Source organism: Budorcas taxicolor, chromosome 11 (genome assembly GCF_023091745.1).
Source record: "Budorcas taxicolor isolate Tak-1 chromosome 11, Takin1.1, whole genome shotgun sequence".
NCBI classification, from domain to species: domain Eukaryota; kingdom Metazoa; phylum Chordata; class Mammalia; order Artiodactyla; family Bovidae; genus Budorcas; species Budorcas taxicolor.
Window position 1 is genome coordinate 61,506,935 of NC_068920.1, and position 16,372 is coordinate 61,523,306.

The window sequence follows — 16,372 nt, forward strand, 5'->3', positions numbered from 1 at the left end:
ATCCTAGGAAGCGAGGGGTAGCGTTTGACTGAGCGCACACTACAAAATGTTCACAGCGAAAAAACTCACCGGCTCTCAAAGTGCAGTCTCTTAGTCTCAAGCTAGGATGAATACCCTCCTGGTGGGGTGTTGGTGACCCCCGACCCTGAGATGTACTTTCGGAGGGCTGACACAGAGCAAACCCTCAGTCAGGGTGACCTGTTATTAATATCACATGGTGCAGGAGCCTAACTGATTTATAATATGTATCAGCCCATCTCGGCATGGTGGACCCAGAGAGATCCCACGGTCACACGGTTCTCTTCCTGTAGCGGGTATCCCCCAAACCTGCCAGACAGCATCCAGGCATGAGGCATCCGCTGCTGCCTTTGGAGGTACTGACACCTCAGTCCTGATGGTAAGATTTTTTTTTTTTCTTATTCTGAGCTGAATCTTTGGTTTTAGTTCAACCTTTAGGGGCTTAGAGAGAAAACGCTGAATTGTCATGAAAAGAACATATGAGTCCCGTCAAAAGGCAATCGAAAGTAAAAGAACACGTCTTCTTTTCACGTGGGAAGCTCCAAGAGGACAGCCTGGCGAAAAAGACGCCGCGTTTCCCACTCAGATGTCTCCCTGTCCCGGTGTCACCCGCTTATCTGGCCTTGGCAGGTGGCTGAGTGCCGCCCTAGCGCGAGGCACCGCGCTCCTAAAACGTGGAAGAGCACCAGCCCTGGGGTTTGCCCGACGCCACGCGCCAGACCCCAAACATTGCTCCAAATATTAGTCGATTCAGTGGCTTTAGTTTGGGCTCAACTTCAAGAACATGAAGTGCTAAAGGGCAGGCGACTCTAGGTTTAACACTGTTTCAAGCGTTGCCAGTTGGACACTTGAATTACCTGATGGCTTGAGGCGATGTCTCAAACGGGACGTTTCTGTTGTACTGGGCGTCCGAGACGTAGGCAGCGGCCAGGAGGAGCTCCTGGTCCTCAGTGGGAGAGAGAGGGGAGAGCAAGTCAGGGCCAGAAGGGACACTCGGCTTCTCTGTTTGGAAGTACTGAGCACGAAAGGAAAGCCCTCTTCTCCTCGCCCCCGGCCCCGCGCCGCACCGCCCCCCCCCCCCCCCCCCCCCCCCCCCCCGGCCCCCAGGGAGGAGCCAGCACTAACGCTGCCGCATGGTGGCCTCCAGGTGCTTTCTGGGCAGCGAGAAGCCTGCTTAGCTTTCGGGAATTCAAATACAGGCTCTCAGAGGAAAAGATGAAAGCCACCTGGGTAACACCGCAGATTCTGTACTGTCTGAGCCACCAGGGAAGCCGCATAGATCTATTAATAAATGTGCTTAAACGGTATATTTCTACGTTCATATTGGGCTTCCCAGGTGGCCCTAGTAATAAAGAACCCGCCTGCCAATGCAGGAGACCTAAGAGATGAAGGTTCAGTCCCTGGGAAGATCCCCTGGAGGAGAGCATGGCAACCCACTCCAGTACTCTTGCCTGGAGAATCCCCCGGACTGAGGAGTCTGGCGGGCTGCGGAATATGGGTTCACAAAGAGTTGGACATGACTGAGCATCTGAGCACATTCATACACCAAGCCTCAAACTATAGACTTTAAACAAGTATGGTTTGGTGCATATTAATTATAGCTCAATGAAGTTGTTAAAAATTGCCCTCCCCCCCATAAACAACAACAACAAAAAAAACATTTGGATTAAAATTTGATGTGGAACAACACTCTCACAGGTGAATTAACTGCTATAAGAATATAACATCTACTGATTCACATGCGTTCTCGGGGTCTTAAAGACAGGTCATTAAAGCCAAAAAACATCATATAAATGTGTTAAACAATTACTACATATTTTCTTTTATGCAGTTAAAAATATTTTACTAGAAAACCTAATATCAATTATTGTTCTGTGGAATATCTTGAACCTTTAGGAACACTAGAGTTCCCCAGGGCATGCTTAGACAGCTGTAATATTTTAGTTACAAAATAGCTGGCATCAACAAAAGTTGATTTTTTTTAATGAACACATTAAATTTAAGAAAATTCCATTAAGCTCCTAAAAGATCACACTGGGACAGCAAAGAATTCTGATACCGAAGTTTTTTTAAAGAAAATATTTAAAGTGAAATCTCTTTAAGGCATTAGTTAGTTAGTTCTGGAGAAGGCAATGGCACCCCACTCCAGTACTCTTCTGGAGAATCCCATGGAGGGAGGAGCCTGGTAGGCTGCAGTCCATGGGGTCACAAAGAGTCGGACACGACTGAGCGACTTCACTTCACTTCACTTTAGTTAGTTAGTTCAGTTGCTCAGTCGTGTCCGACTCTTTGCGACCCCATGAATCGCAGCACGCTAGGCCTCCCTGTCCATCACCAACTCCCGGAGTTCACTCAGACTCACGTCCATCGAGTTGGTGATGCCATCCAGCCATCTCATCCTCTGTCGTCCCCTTCTCCTCCTGCCCCCAATCCCTCCTAGCATGAGTCTTTTCCAATGAGTCAACTCCACATGAGGTGGCCAAAGTACTGGAGTTTCAGCTTTAGCATCAGTCCTTCCAAAGAACGCCCAGGGCGGATCTCCTTTAGGCATTACTATTTCCAAGAGGGACTTCCCTAATGGACCAGCGGCTAAGACCCTGTGCTCCCAATGCAGGAGACTGGGGTTGATCCCTGGTCAGGGAACTAGATTCTACATGCAGCAACTAAGAGTTTGCATGTCACAACTAAAGATCCTGCATGCCACAACTCAGACCCATTGCAAATTAATTAATTAATTTATTATTATTATTATTTAATGATGAGGGAACTCCCTGGTGGCCCAGTGTTAAGCCTCTACACTTTCACTGTTCAGGTTAGTTCTCTAGTGATCACTGGTCAGGGAACTAAGATCCCACATGCCACACACACACATATATACAAGAAAATCTTTCCAGTCCTGGGGAAACCATTTGTCCACAAATATAAACAGGTGGACAGCTACCAATTTGAGGGTAATCATCCACACAGCCTCCATGTGGAGAATGGGGAAAAAAAAACATTGTTACTGTTCAGTCGCTCAGTGCTCAGTCGTATCCAACTCTTTGCAGCCCCATGGACTGCAGCTCGCCAGGCTTCCCTGTCCTTCACCATCTCCTGGAGTTTGTGCAAACTCATGTCCATTGAGTCGGTGATGCCATCCAACCATCTCGTCCTCTGACCTCCCCTTCTCCTGCCCTCAACCCTTCCCAACATCAGGGTCTTTTCTAATGAGTCGCCTCTTCATATCAGGTGTCCAGAGTAATTTCTCAGGCAATTGGCCCATGGGTGTCTGGGGCTACCTCCCTCAGACCCCACCCAGACTCCCTGTATTGAATAAGTAAGCATCATGGCACCCCATCCAAATGACCCCTTGCCAGCCAAACTCATGCCTGTCATTTTTAATTAGGCTTACACTTTCACAACAGCTAACTTACATTAATGTTTCAAAGCCTTCCCATTCTTAATGGCTATTCTGTTTCTGACACCTATCTCTTCTTAGGATCCCATCTGCTCTGTCCTCTGGTTTTTCTTTTCTTCCTTCCCTCCATCCCACGTGTGTACAACTTCTAAGTCTCCTACCCATTTGAGCTTGGGAAGAAGTACTCTCAACAGGCAGAGTTATGGTACATGAGCTCTCTCACCTGTGTTAAGCCCATTTGTATCCTCCTCGTAAAATGAATGACTTTTCATCCAACCCAAGAAAGTGGCTTATGTTAGACACGCCATTCCAGAACTGCATATACTTTTCAAGTTTACCTGGGAATCACTACCCAGTGGCATTCATGGTAAAGAACCCGCCTGCCAGTGCAGGAGACAGAAGAGATGTGGGTTCAACCCCTGGGTCAGGAAGATCTCCTGCAGGAGGGCACGGCAACCCACTTCAGTATTCCTGCCTGGAGAATCCCATAGACAGAGGAGCCTAGCGGGTTAGAGTCTATAGGGTTGCAAAGAGTTGGAAACAATTGAGCCAACTTAGCACGTATGCACACCCATGTCTACTGTGAAAATGGCAAAGACTGGATATCAGGCATTCCTCCAGACAGAGCTGAAAAGTGGCTTCATATCTCAAAACAGCAGCCCCAGTCTAGGGGAGACACTGCTGACTGCCCAGACAATAGATCTCACCTCCCAGGCACAATACAATCACCTTCAGAGCATTTGCTTGTAAAGACCTTGCAGCCCAGACAAATTGCATAGTTATCTGGGAGGTGGGACCCAGCGCTGAACTTTTAAAGCTGCCAGGGGATTCCAATGTGCAGTCAAGATCAAAACATCACTGGTCTAAATATGGCCATTTTACTACTGTTTCTCATAGGTTTTGTATTTTCATGGCACTTGGACAATGATTGACTTCTCCTGATTTTTTTTTTCCTTCCCTTTTCTCAGAGCCATGACATTTCCTTTCCACTTCCCAAGACTTAAAAACAAATGTAAGAGTTTTGCATTTTCTCCTCCTACCCTCCCCACTTTGTAAGCCTTCATTCTGAGGAAGGTGAATAATTTAAATCCTTCAGGGCAAGAGGGAGGAGGGGGTCCAGGAGGGAGGGGGAGATGGAGTCCAGAAGTTCCGGTGGAATGAACAACTGTAAGCTCCAGATACCTTTAAGTTCAGAAACCCTGATAAAACCGAAGCTGTTGATAAAGGTGCTTTGAAAAATGCCAAGGGATTTCCCTGGCAGTCTAGTGGCTAAGACTTCACCTTCCAAGGCAGGGGTTACAGGTTTGATTCCTTCTTGGGCAGCTAGGATCCCACATGCCTCACAGCCAAAGAAAACAAAACATAAAAGCAGAAACACTACTGTAACAAGTTAAATGTTGTTGTTGAGTTGCTAAATCTAAGTCAGGAGTCTGACTCTTTTGTGACCCCAAGGACTGTAGCCCACCAAACTTCTCTGTCCAAGGGATTTCCTAGGCAAGAATAATGGAGCAGGTTGCCATTTCCTTCTCCAGAGGGTATTCCTGACAACAGAGCGAACCCAGTCTCCTGCAATGGCAGGTGGGTGGTTTACCACTGAGCCACCAGGGAAGCCCCAACAAGTTCAATAAAGACTTTAAAAATGGTCCACATCAAAAAAAAAAAAAAAATTCAAAGAAAGATAAAAGCCAAAATGTCTTATTTAGATATAGAAGAAAATTTATAAAACTTAAGGTAAAGTTACCATAAATTTCAAGCAACATGCTTCTCCTTGTCAGTTTCCCCATGTCATTAGAAACACTGTCCCCTCTCTCTGTCTCTCTCTCTGCCTCCCCTCTCTCCTCCCATAGGGCACTCTGATGTTCAGAATACAGCAGATCGTTGCTTCCCCATGCACCTCACTCAAACCTTCAGTCGACAACACTTTGCCTGGCGTGCCCACAAAATCAAACGTCAACCCCCCGGCTTAGCCCTTAGGGCCTTTCCCTCCTGCCTTGGCTCCCCCACTTTCCCTACAGGAATCCCCTTCTCTGGCCCAAACTGATGGACTGACTGTCCCACTCCCAGCTCCACGCCCACGCCTGATCCCTTGCCTGCCTAAAGCCAGGAATATCCTTTCCACCCTCCTCCATGGAGACCCATCTCAAATTTCACTTTCTCCTTGAGGACTGCCAACGCCAGCAACTTCCATTTCCATGTGGGAAGACAGCCAAGGGATGCTTTCGAAGTGTGTGGCGAGTGTTCCATACAAAGAAATGGCTTCGGAGGCTAACCTGGGCAGGAAGGGCGAGAATATCAGTGGCCACTTGGTGTGGGTATAAACAGATCGTGTGCCTCCATGCAGAAAGCAACAGCCTAAGGGCCAAGGGCAGCCTGAAGATATGTTTTGTTCGGCCTAGAGAGTGCTTTCTGGATGCTGGCTACTGACCCAAACGTTTTACAAAGCTGGAGCCAACACAGAAATGTGAACTTCTGGTTTCTCTTCAAAAGATCGTGACATCTGGCCAGGCTGGGTTGCACTGCAGTAAGTGTTTGCAGCCCGCCCTGGTACTCAGTCACCTGAAGGGACGCTTAGTATTTTCCCCAATTTTATGGGTTAGCCAGGCAGTCCTTCCAGTCAGGGCCAACTTAGCCGGTCTCTACAGTCATCTGGGGCTAGATGGTCTGGAACCGGCTGCGCTCACACGTCTCGGCTGTGTGCAGCACGCAGCAGGCTGGCCAGGGCCCTTTGCTACGTGGTCAGTGGGTCCCCAGAAGCATCTGGAGGACACACACCAACGCTGCAGTGATTTCCATGCCTCTGCTGGCGTCACATCTGCCAGCCTCCCACTGGCCAGGGCAAGTTTCCCGGCCAGTGGTCTCAGGTCTGGAGAAATAGACTCCACCTCCTGATGTAAGGGGTTGCAAAGGCCCGTTGCGGAGGGGGAATAGATCCAAGATGCAGTGTGTGGCCATTTTGGCAATTGATAGCCCACGTGGCACAACCAACTGGAGGTGGGTAGCTGTGGTCTTCATTGTCCAGAGGACGTGCCCTCCGGGTCACAAGCCCCAGTCCCCTCCCCAGCTGGATTATTCCTATCCGGGTCACTACTTTTATGTTGCTCCCTGGCCCCTGTGGACATTTCAGCTTGTGACCACACCTGATTTAGGGTTTCCCAGGTGACGCAGTGATAAAAAATCTGCCTGCCAGTTCAGGACCCAAGAAATGCACATTCAGTCCTTGGGTTGGGAAGTTCCCCTGGAGGAGGAAATGGCAACCCACTCCAGTGTTCTTGCCTGGAGAATCCCATGGACAGAGGAGCCGGGCGGGCTGCAGCCCGTGGGGTCGCGCAGACCAGAACAAGACAGGACTGCAGACACGTGCATGAGTTGATCTCTACCTGATTTAATTAACACCTTCTCAAGCCCTCCTGGTCACTGCCCTTTCCTCCGGCAAGGAACCTCTCTGAAAATTGCTATAAGGGAACACCAGTGAACCAAGAGCCCCCAGACAGGGTGATCTAAGAGTTGGACAAACAGGTTTAAGAAGAACACAAAAAAAGAAGCACAAGATTACCTTTTGATACAAAAGAAGTATCAAGAGGTAATCACATAGAGTCACAAGGAAACAGCCTAGGACATGGGCTCTCAGCCTTGGCTGCCCCGTTCAATACTTAGTAGCTTTAAAATTACTGTTGCTGGGACTTCTCTGGCGGTCCAGTGGTTAAGACTCCACAATCCCAATACACAGGGTGTGGGTTTGATCCCTGATTGGGAAGAGCCTGCATTCTGCAAAAATGCAGGCGAAAGTGCAGCCAAAATAAGGAGAAAAAAATTACTATTGCCCAGGCCACACCCAGGTCAATTAAATCAGAATCTCAAGGTAGAGTCTAAACCCAGATAATTTCTTTTTTTAATTAATTAATTTATTTTTAATTGGAGGCTGATTGCTTTACAATATTGTGTTGGTTTCTGTCATCTATCCACACGAACCAGGCATAGGTATATTTATGTCCCCTACCCCTTGAACCTCCCTCTCACCTCCCACCAAACCGAGAAACATTTCTAAAAACTCCCTGGGTAATTCTGCCCAGCAGTAAGGCAGAGAATCACTAGCATCGGATTATTTCTATTTCAAAACTGAAAGTATTGGTCAAAGCACCAGAATGGCTTGCCATCTCAGTTCAGTCGCTCAGTCGTGTCTGACTCTTTGTGAACCCATGAATCGCAGCACGCCAGGCCTCCCTGTCCATCACCAACTCCCAGAGTTCACTCAAACTCATGTGCCATCGGTGATGCATCCAGCCATCTCATCCTCTCTCATCCCCTTCTCCTGCCCCGAATCCCTCCCAGCATCAGGATCTTTTCCAATGAGTCAACTCTTCGCATGAGGTGGCCAAAATACTGGAGTTTCAGCCTCAGCATCAGTCCTTCCAAAGAACACCCAGGACTGATCTCATTTAAGATGGACTGGTTGGACCTCCGTGCAGTCCAAGGGACTCTCAAGAGTCTTCTCCAACAACACAGTTCAAAAGCATCAATTCTTTGGCGCTCAGCTTTCTTCACAGTCCAACTCTCACATCCATACATGACCACAGGAAAAACCATAGCCTTGACTAGACAGACCTTTGTTGGCAAAGTAATGTCTCTGCTTTTGAATATACTATCTAGGTTGGTCATAACTTTTCTTCCAAGGAGTAAGCGTCTTTTAATTTCATGGCTGCAATCACCATCTGCAGTGATTTTGGAGCCCCCAAAAATAAAGTCTGACACTGTTTCCACTGTTTCCCCATCTATTTCCCATGAAGTGATGGGACCAGATGCCATGATCTTCGTTTTCTGAATGTTGAGCTTTAAGCCAGCTTTTTCACTCTCCTCTTTCACTTTCATCAAGAGGCTTTTGAGTTCCTCTTCACTTTCTGCCATAAGGGTGGTGTCATCTGCATATCTGAGGTTATTGATATTTCTCCCGGCAATCTTGATTCCAGCTTCTGCTTCCTCCAGCCCAGCGTTTCTCATGATGTACTCTGCATATAAGTTAAATAAGCAGGGTGACAATATACAGCTTTGATGTACTCCTTTTCCTATTTGGAACCAGTCTGTTGTTCCGTGTCCAGTTCTAACTGTTTGTTCCTGATCTGCATATAGGTTTCTCAAGAGGCAGGTCAGGTGGTCTGGTATTCCTATCTCTTTCAGAATTTTCCACAGTTTGTTGTGATCCACACAGTCAAAGGCTTTGGCATAGTCAATAAAGCAGAAATAGATGTTTTTCTGGAACTCTCTTGCTTTTTCCATGATCCAGCGGATGTTGTCAATTTGATCTCTGGTTTCTCTGCCTTTTCTAAAACCAGCTTGAACATCAGGGAGTTCACGGTTCACGTATTGCTGAACCCTGGCTTGGAGAATTTTGAGCATTACTTTACTAGCATGTGAGATGAGTGCAATATCTACTACTGCGGGCAGGAATCCCTCGGGAGAAATGGAGTAGCCATCATGGTCAACAAAAGAGTCAGAAATGCAGTACTTGGATGCAGTCTCAAAAACGACAGAATGATCTCTGTTCGTCTCCAAGGCAAGCCATTCAATATCACAGTTATCCAAGTCTATGCCCCAACCAGTAACGCTGAAGAAACTGAAGTTGAACGGTTTTATGAAGATCTACAAGACCTTTTAGAACTAACACCCAAAAAAGATGTCCTTTTCATTATAGGGGACTGGAATGCAAAAGTAGGAAGTCAAGAAACACCTGCAGTAACAGGCAAATTTGGCCTTGGAATGCGGAATGAAGCAGGGCAAAGACTAATAGAGTTTTGCCAAGACAATGCACTGGTCATAGCAAACACCTTCTTCCAACAACACAAGAGAAGACTCTACACATGGACATCACCAGACGGTCCACACCGAAATCAGATTGATTATATTCTTGGCAGCCAAAGACGGAAAAGCTCTATACAGTCAACAAAAACAAGGCCAGGAGCTGACTGTGGCTCAGATCATGAACTCCTTATTACCAAATTCAGACTTAAATTGAAGAAAGTAGGGGAAACCACTAGACCATTCAGGTATGACCTTAATCAAATCCCTTATGATTATACAGTGGAAGTGAGAAATAGATTTAAGGGCCTAGATCTGATAGATAGAGTGCCTGATGAACTATGGAATGAGGTTCGTGACATTGTACAGGAGACAGGGATCAAGACCATCCCCATGGAAAAGAAATGCAAAAAAGCAAAATGGCTGTCTGGGGAGGCCTTACAAATAGCTGTGAAAAGAAGAGAGGCAAAAAGCAAAGAGAAAATGAAAGATATAAGCATCTGAATGCAGAGTTCCAAAGAATAGCAAGGAGAGATAAGAAAGCCTTCCTTAGCGATCAATGCAAAGAAATAGAGGAAAACAACAGAATGGGAAAGACTAGAGATCTCTTCAAGAAAATTAGAGATATCAAGGGAACATTTCATGCAAAGATGGGCTCCATAAAGGACAGAAATGGTCTGGACCTAACAGAAGCAGAAGATATTAAGAAGAGGTGGCAAGAATACACAGAACAACTGTACAAAAAAGATCTTCATGACCCAGATAATCACGATGGTGTGATCACTCACCTAGAGCCAGACATCCTGGAATGTGAAGTCAAGTGGGCCTTAGAAAGCATCACTATGAACAAAGCTAGTGGAGGTGATGGAATTCCAGTTGAGCTATTTCAAATCCTGAAAGATGATGCTGTGAAAGTGCTGCACTCAATATGCCAGCAAATTTGGAAAACTCAGCAGTGGCCACAGGACTGGAAAAGTTCAGTTTTCATTCCAGTTCCAAAGAAAGGCAATGCCGAAGAATGCTCAAACTACCACACAATTGCACTCATCTCACATGCTAGTAACGTAATGCTCAATCCATACATGACCACTGGAAAAACCATAGCCTTGACTAGACAGACCTTTGTTGGCAAAGTAATATCTCTGCTTTTGAATATGCTATCTTGGTTGGTCATAACTTTCCTTCCAGGGAGTAAGCGTCTTTTAATTTCACGGCTGCAGTCACCATCTGCAGTGATTATGGAGCCCAGAAAAATAAAGTCTGACACTGTTTCCACTATTTCCCCATCTATTTCCCATGAAGTGATGGGACTGGATGCCATGATCTTTGTTTTCTGAATATTGAGCTTTAAGCCAACTTTTTCACTCTCCTCTTTCACTTTCATCAAGAAGCTTTTGAGTTCCTCTTCACTTTCTGCCATAAGGGTGGTATCATCTGCATATCTGAGGTTATTGATATTTCTCCCGGAAATCTTGATTCCAGCTTCTGCTTCTTCCAGCCCAGTGTTTCTCATGATGTACTCTACATATAGGTTAAATAAGCAGGGTGACATTATACAGCCTTGACGTACTCCTTTTCCTACTTGGAACCAGTTTGTTCCATGTCCAGTTCCAACTATTGCTTCCTTACCTGCATACAGGTTTCTCAAGAGGCAGGTCAGGTGGTCTGGTATTGCCATCTCTTTCAGAATTTTCCACAGTTTATTGTGTTCCACACAGTCAAAGGCTATGGCATAGTCAATAAAGCAGAAATAGATGTTTTTCTGGAACTCTCTTGCTTTTTCGATGATCCAGCAGATGTTGGCAATTTGATCTCTGGTTCCTCCGCCTTTTCTAAAACCAGCTTGAACATCTGGAAGTTCACGGTTCACATATTGCTGAGGCCTGGCTTGGCAGCCAAAAGCAACACCAGGTTGAAAAGGGTTTTAAAAAACTGCTTCAAAGGAGAGGGCAGAAATGCATTTCAGGTGACTAGGCAGTTTCTTATTAAGTGACCCCAAACTAACTTTTAAAAAGGTTAACCAGGTCAGATTGGTACCAAGTGGCTGAGGGCTGAGCTGCAGTTCAATGACTTAGTCAATACTGTTATCTCAGAAGCTAGGGTTCTGCTGACAGTGACCTGTTGGTACCAGGCTCTTCATCCGCTCCGCCTGCTCCCAGGCTGGCCCCTGCAGGCATGCATTAAGCTTACGTCTCACTCAGGACTCAGCCGGGACTCTGGGCTGTTTTCAGCCCTCCTGGCATTTCTGGAGGCCTGCAGTTACTTTTCTACATTCTTTAATTTTGACAAAGAAGCGTTAAACACACAGTGAGACACACCTGACAGTCTCAAAAGATTTTCCTGCCGCAGAAGACTGGTGCTCACCGCCAGTGTCATCAGTTTGCAGAATGAGGGGAGCAAGACCTGGGTTGGGCTGGAGCCAGGGACCAAGAATCCTTTTCCTTCTCTTCCTCCTTGACCTGCTTTTCTCCGCTTAATCCTTTAAGGGACAGGGGACATGGTAGAATCTGCCTGCTGGAAGTTGCCAAGCTCCTTTGGGAGGCCAGTAGGCCAGGGAGCACTGGGGGAACAGGGCATTTAACCCCACCCAGAAGCCTGCCCCTTGGACCATCCTGAGCAGGTTGCAGGGGCCACATAGCTGAAGGGGGGAGGAAGGGGAAGACTTCTCCATACACTCAAGGAGACAAAGGACTACAACACCTATCATCTCCCACACGCTTGCAGGACTAAAGGAAACGCCTCCGTGCGCCAAGCAAGGTGCCCTGGGCCCCACCGACACCGTCGTCTGGAGACGGGTGTGATTTATCACCGCCACCCTTACACAGCGGGAAACCAGAGGCTTCCAGCGTCTTGTCATTCACAGCTAAAATTTCCTGAATCAGAGCCGAGGCTCTTTCCATTGGCGCCCTGCCTGCCTCTCCACTGAGTTCTTGTCCAGGGAAAGGAAGCAGCCCGAGAAGAACTCTTTCCAGTTCCCAGTCTTCCCAAGCTCAGGCGGTCTGGGTGAAAGCGGAGCTGAGCGACTGCGCAGCGCGTCCGCCCGGCCGCAGGGATCCGAAGAGCCAGGGCGACAGCAGCGCTCCCCGCCCCGCATCCTCCAGCCTCCCGGGCGTTTCCCTTGAGCGGGACCCTCCGCCATGGAGCGCCGTGCGGCGGGCACGGGCCACCCAGACCCGGGGACGCGCCACATGGAGACAGGACCCCCAACACGCAGCCGGAGCGCCGATCCCAGCTTGGCCCCCGCCTCCTTGACAGCTCCAGTAACGGCCCGAACGCGCGGGGCTGCGGCCAGGGGCACGGCGCCTCTGCGCTCCAGCGGCGGTGCGCCTCCCGCACCCGAGCACCCAGAAGACCGAAGAAGCCCGGGGGCGGCGGGGCTCTGCAGCCGCATCTCCACCTCGGGGCCCTCGTTCCCAGCGGCTGGCACTGGCTGGGCTCGGGGTCGCTCTCCACCCAGGAGTCCCGAGGACTCCGGACGCGGGGCTGGGGGCGCTGCCGTCCGCGTGCAGCCACCAGCCCTAGGGGCGCCGTTACCTCCAGGCCTGGCGGCTCCTCGGAGGACGACGGGCGCGAGTGATGCGTCCCCGCGGCTCGGCTGTCCCCGGGCATCGCGGCGGCGACGCGCGGGGCGGGGATGGGGCAGACCGGAGCCCGGGGCAGCGGACTCAGCCCTCCGGCTGCTGGAGGCCCGGGCTTGGCGCGCTCCGCGCGGCCCTTCGTGTGACTGCGGCGGGGCCCCACGGGTGGAGGATTGGCGGCGGGCGCGGCGCGTCCCCGGCTCTGGCCCCTTCCCGCCCTGCCCGGAGAGTAGTGCTGGAGCCGGGGGCGGCTACGCGGTCTCGCCTGGGGCGGGGGCGGGGGCGGTAGAGGGCGGGACGCTAGGGGCTGAGCGGATCCGAGAGGCTAGAGGCCAAGCTGGCGAAGGGTCCCAGCCATGCGCCCTGGGCGCGTGACTGCGCTTAGCTTTCTGTATCGATAAAATAGGAACAAGACCTTCCTCCCAGGGTTGTTGCGAGAATTAAAGGACTTACTGTATTCAGTTGCTGCCATTGGCAGGTGCCCGGTAGATTATGTTTCCTTCCGAGTGGAACCCCCTGGAGAGCTGGGTGTAGGCCCAGAGAAGGGCCTCTTGGGGCAGATACCTCTGAGAAGGGGTGTGCGAACCCTCCTCCCTTCCCTGGTGCACCCCAGTGTCAGCCTGGCCAGGAACTTGGGGTTACCAGAGCCTCTGAATTTGGAAAGAAAGCAGATTAGATTTTCATGAGACTATTCCTGATATTTTTTAATGTTGGGATGAATTTTTTTATAAAAATAATAAATGTTTACATGTGTTTAAAAAAAATTTTTTTTTCTTGTAGGGCAGGCAGTGCTGGGCTCCTGCACCAATGAACTTCACTGAAAAGTGGAACTGTTAGTTGCCTGACTCTTTGTGACCCCATGGACTGTAGCCTGCCAGGCTCCTCTGTCTATGGGGTTCTCCAGGCAAGAATACTGGAGTGGGTTGCCATTACCTCCTCCAGGGGACTCTTCCCGGACCAGTGATCAAATCCCTGTCTCCTGCGTTGGCAGATGGATTCTTTACCACTGAGCCACCAGGAAAGCCCATGAAATCCACCTACACCTCTCAAAGGAGGAAGAAGCCTGGCAGGGCAGGGACTGACCCTGGTCACCTAGCAAGAGGCACAGTGTTCCTCTGGGCTCATCAGGAGTACTCTGTGCTTGGTACTGATGGATGCCAAGGTCCAGGTAGGGTACTGTGGTGGGCAGAATTATCACCCACCCACCCCAAGATTCCAGATCCTGATCCCTAGGACTGTGAATCTGTTACTTTACTCCTCTAAAGCAGGAGTCCCCAACCTTCCAGATCTCATGCTTGATGATCTGAAATGGAGTTGATGTAATGATAATAGAAATACAGTCGCAATAGATGTATCCCCAAACCATCCCCCTCACCCCATCTGTGGGAAAGTTGTCTTCCATGAAATTGGTCCCTGGTGCCAAAAAGTTTGAGGACAACTGCTCTAAAAAGGCTTCACAGTACTGTTACTGATCAGTTGATCTTAAAACACAGATTGTCCTGGATTATCTAAAGTGACCCAGTGCAATCACATGAACCCTTAGAAGCAGAAGAGGAAAGCAGAAGGGGAGGTGAGAGATGATGGTCCTGGAAGGTATGCCTGGTGGGAATGCTGCTGTCTTGAAGATGAAGGGGAGCTATAAGGAACCGAATCTGCCATCAACTTAAATGAGCCTGAATGGGAATTCTCCCCAGAATCTCCAGGAAAGAGCACAGCAACTTTATTTCAGTGGTTTGAGACTCAGGGCGTAGAATCCAGCCATGCCTTCCTGGACTTCTGACCACAGACCACACTAATAAATGGATATTCATTTAAGCCCCTAAGTTTGTGGAACTTGGTTACATGCAAGAGAAAATGAATACAGAACCCTAGACTGCTTTTCAATGCCAGAGTCAAGTTCTTGCGGTGAGGCTGGCCTACAGTGAGAAGGGCAGGTGGCCCCAGGTCCTTAGTAGGCATGCTGGGCACTGCATTTGACACCATCTGCCTCTTCTGGTTGTTCCCCCTCAATTCAAGCTTTACACCCTCTGGGAGGCCCTTCCTCAACTTCTCCCAACCAGTGGATCACTTCCTCTGTGTGGTCCCATGCTCTTCATGAAAACAGCCATGTGGTGCCTCAGTTCTTCTATTTGTATATGCTGTCACACACCACTGGGCCACCAGCACCTGGTGGAGGAGGGACTGGGAACCATGATGTCTGAATCTCCAGTTCCTGGCACAGAGCAGGCACGTGGTAGTTAAGTGAAATGCAAAAACGGAATTCATACCAGCTTGTGGCCAGTGGTTCTTATCTACAGGGTGTCCGCAATAATGAGTTATTGTCACTGTTTATTGTGTGGATTAACCTAAAACTCTCTACATGCTCTTGAGAAAAGACAGGGATTCTGTTTCTATCCAAAATCATGACGTATGAAATGGTTGTGTTTTATGGTGGGGTCTTTTAAAATGGCTTTTCATCAGTACAGTATAAACGCATGCATTGTAAAGTAGAAACAGCTCATCAAAGATAACCACAGTTAGTGCATTTCGGCGAGCAGCCTTCTCCACGTCTCTACCTGTGCACACAAACATACATGTATGCAGTTCTGTGTACATGAGATTATATTCTACCCTGCAGATGCTGTTCATCTTCTATCTACATCCTTCCTACCCAGGAACCCAGAATCAGGCCAGGCTTCCACCCTCACTAGAGGAGAATCTATACAGGCTAATCTATACAAGGTGTTTCCTGCCAACAGTTACCAAGGGAAGAATGTAACTTCTTAAGGTAGCTCAACCCATTTTTAAAAAGCCGTGGGCTGGGCTTCCCTGGTAGTTAAGAATCCTTCTCGCAATGCAGGGGACACTGGTTTGATCCCTGGTCTGGGAAAATCTCCCATGCTGCCAAGCAGCTAAGCCCGTGTGCCACAACTGCTGAGCCTGTGCTCCGGAGCTCAGGAGTCACATCTTCTGAAGCCTGCCCACCCGAGATCGCATGCTCCACCACAAGAGAAGCACCAAAGCTGGAGAAAAGCCTCTGCTCGCCACACCTAGAGAAAGCCCACTCTCAGCAATGAAGAACCCCACACATAGCCTGGAAATACTTTTTTAAAAAGCTGTTGGCTTGAGAGCAAAGACTTTTTCTCTCTCTTCCCTCCCTTTCTATAAATGTAAATTTTTAAAACTCAAGAAACACATTTTCCTAATGGCCACTGACAACCATCTTCCAGCCAGCCTTGGGTAAGGATGATGCTGTGGATGGTAGAGCAGAGAGATGCATACAGGCATCCAGGTCTCTGAGGACCTTGTGGAGAGATTGCTTTTTGGCACCTCCCTCCTTACAACTGTCTAACTGTTGCAGGAAGGCGGGCCCCGGAAACTGGGCTCTTGTCTAACACTCGGAAATGCATTGTCCGAGGAGACGCCTGTGCTGACAAAGCAAGAGAGTTTATTGGGAAAGGATGGAGGGCAGTAGGGTAAGGGAACCCAGGAGAACTGCTCTGCCACGTGGCTCACAGTCTTGGGTTTTATGGTGATGGGATTAGTTTCCCGGTTGTCTTTAGCCAATCATTTGACTCAGAGTCCCTCCTGGTGGTGCATGCCTTGTTCA

At 48.8% G+C, this 16,372-nt stretch overlaps 1 protein-coding gene across 1 annotated transcript in view; it reads right to left on the bottom strand.

The window, feature by feature from the left end:
- Window positions 1-12,814, bottom strand: part of LOC128056932 (two pore calcium channel protein 1-like) — a 56,353-nt gene extending 43,539 nt beyond the window's left edge. The window contains exons 1-2 of the mRNA XM_052649759.1: window positions 12,740-12,814; window positions 876-964 (exon numbers count right to left, since the gene is read on the bottom strand). Coding sequence (XP_052505719.1) covers window positions 876-964; window positions 12,740-12,814 — 164 coding nt within the window. The remainder of the gene's footprint in view (window positions 1-875; window positions 965-12,739) is intronic.
- Between the last annotated feature and the right edge of the window lie 3,558 nt (window positions 12,815-16,372).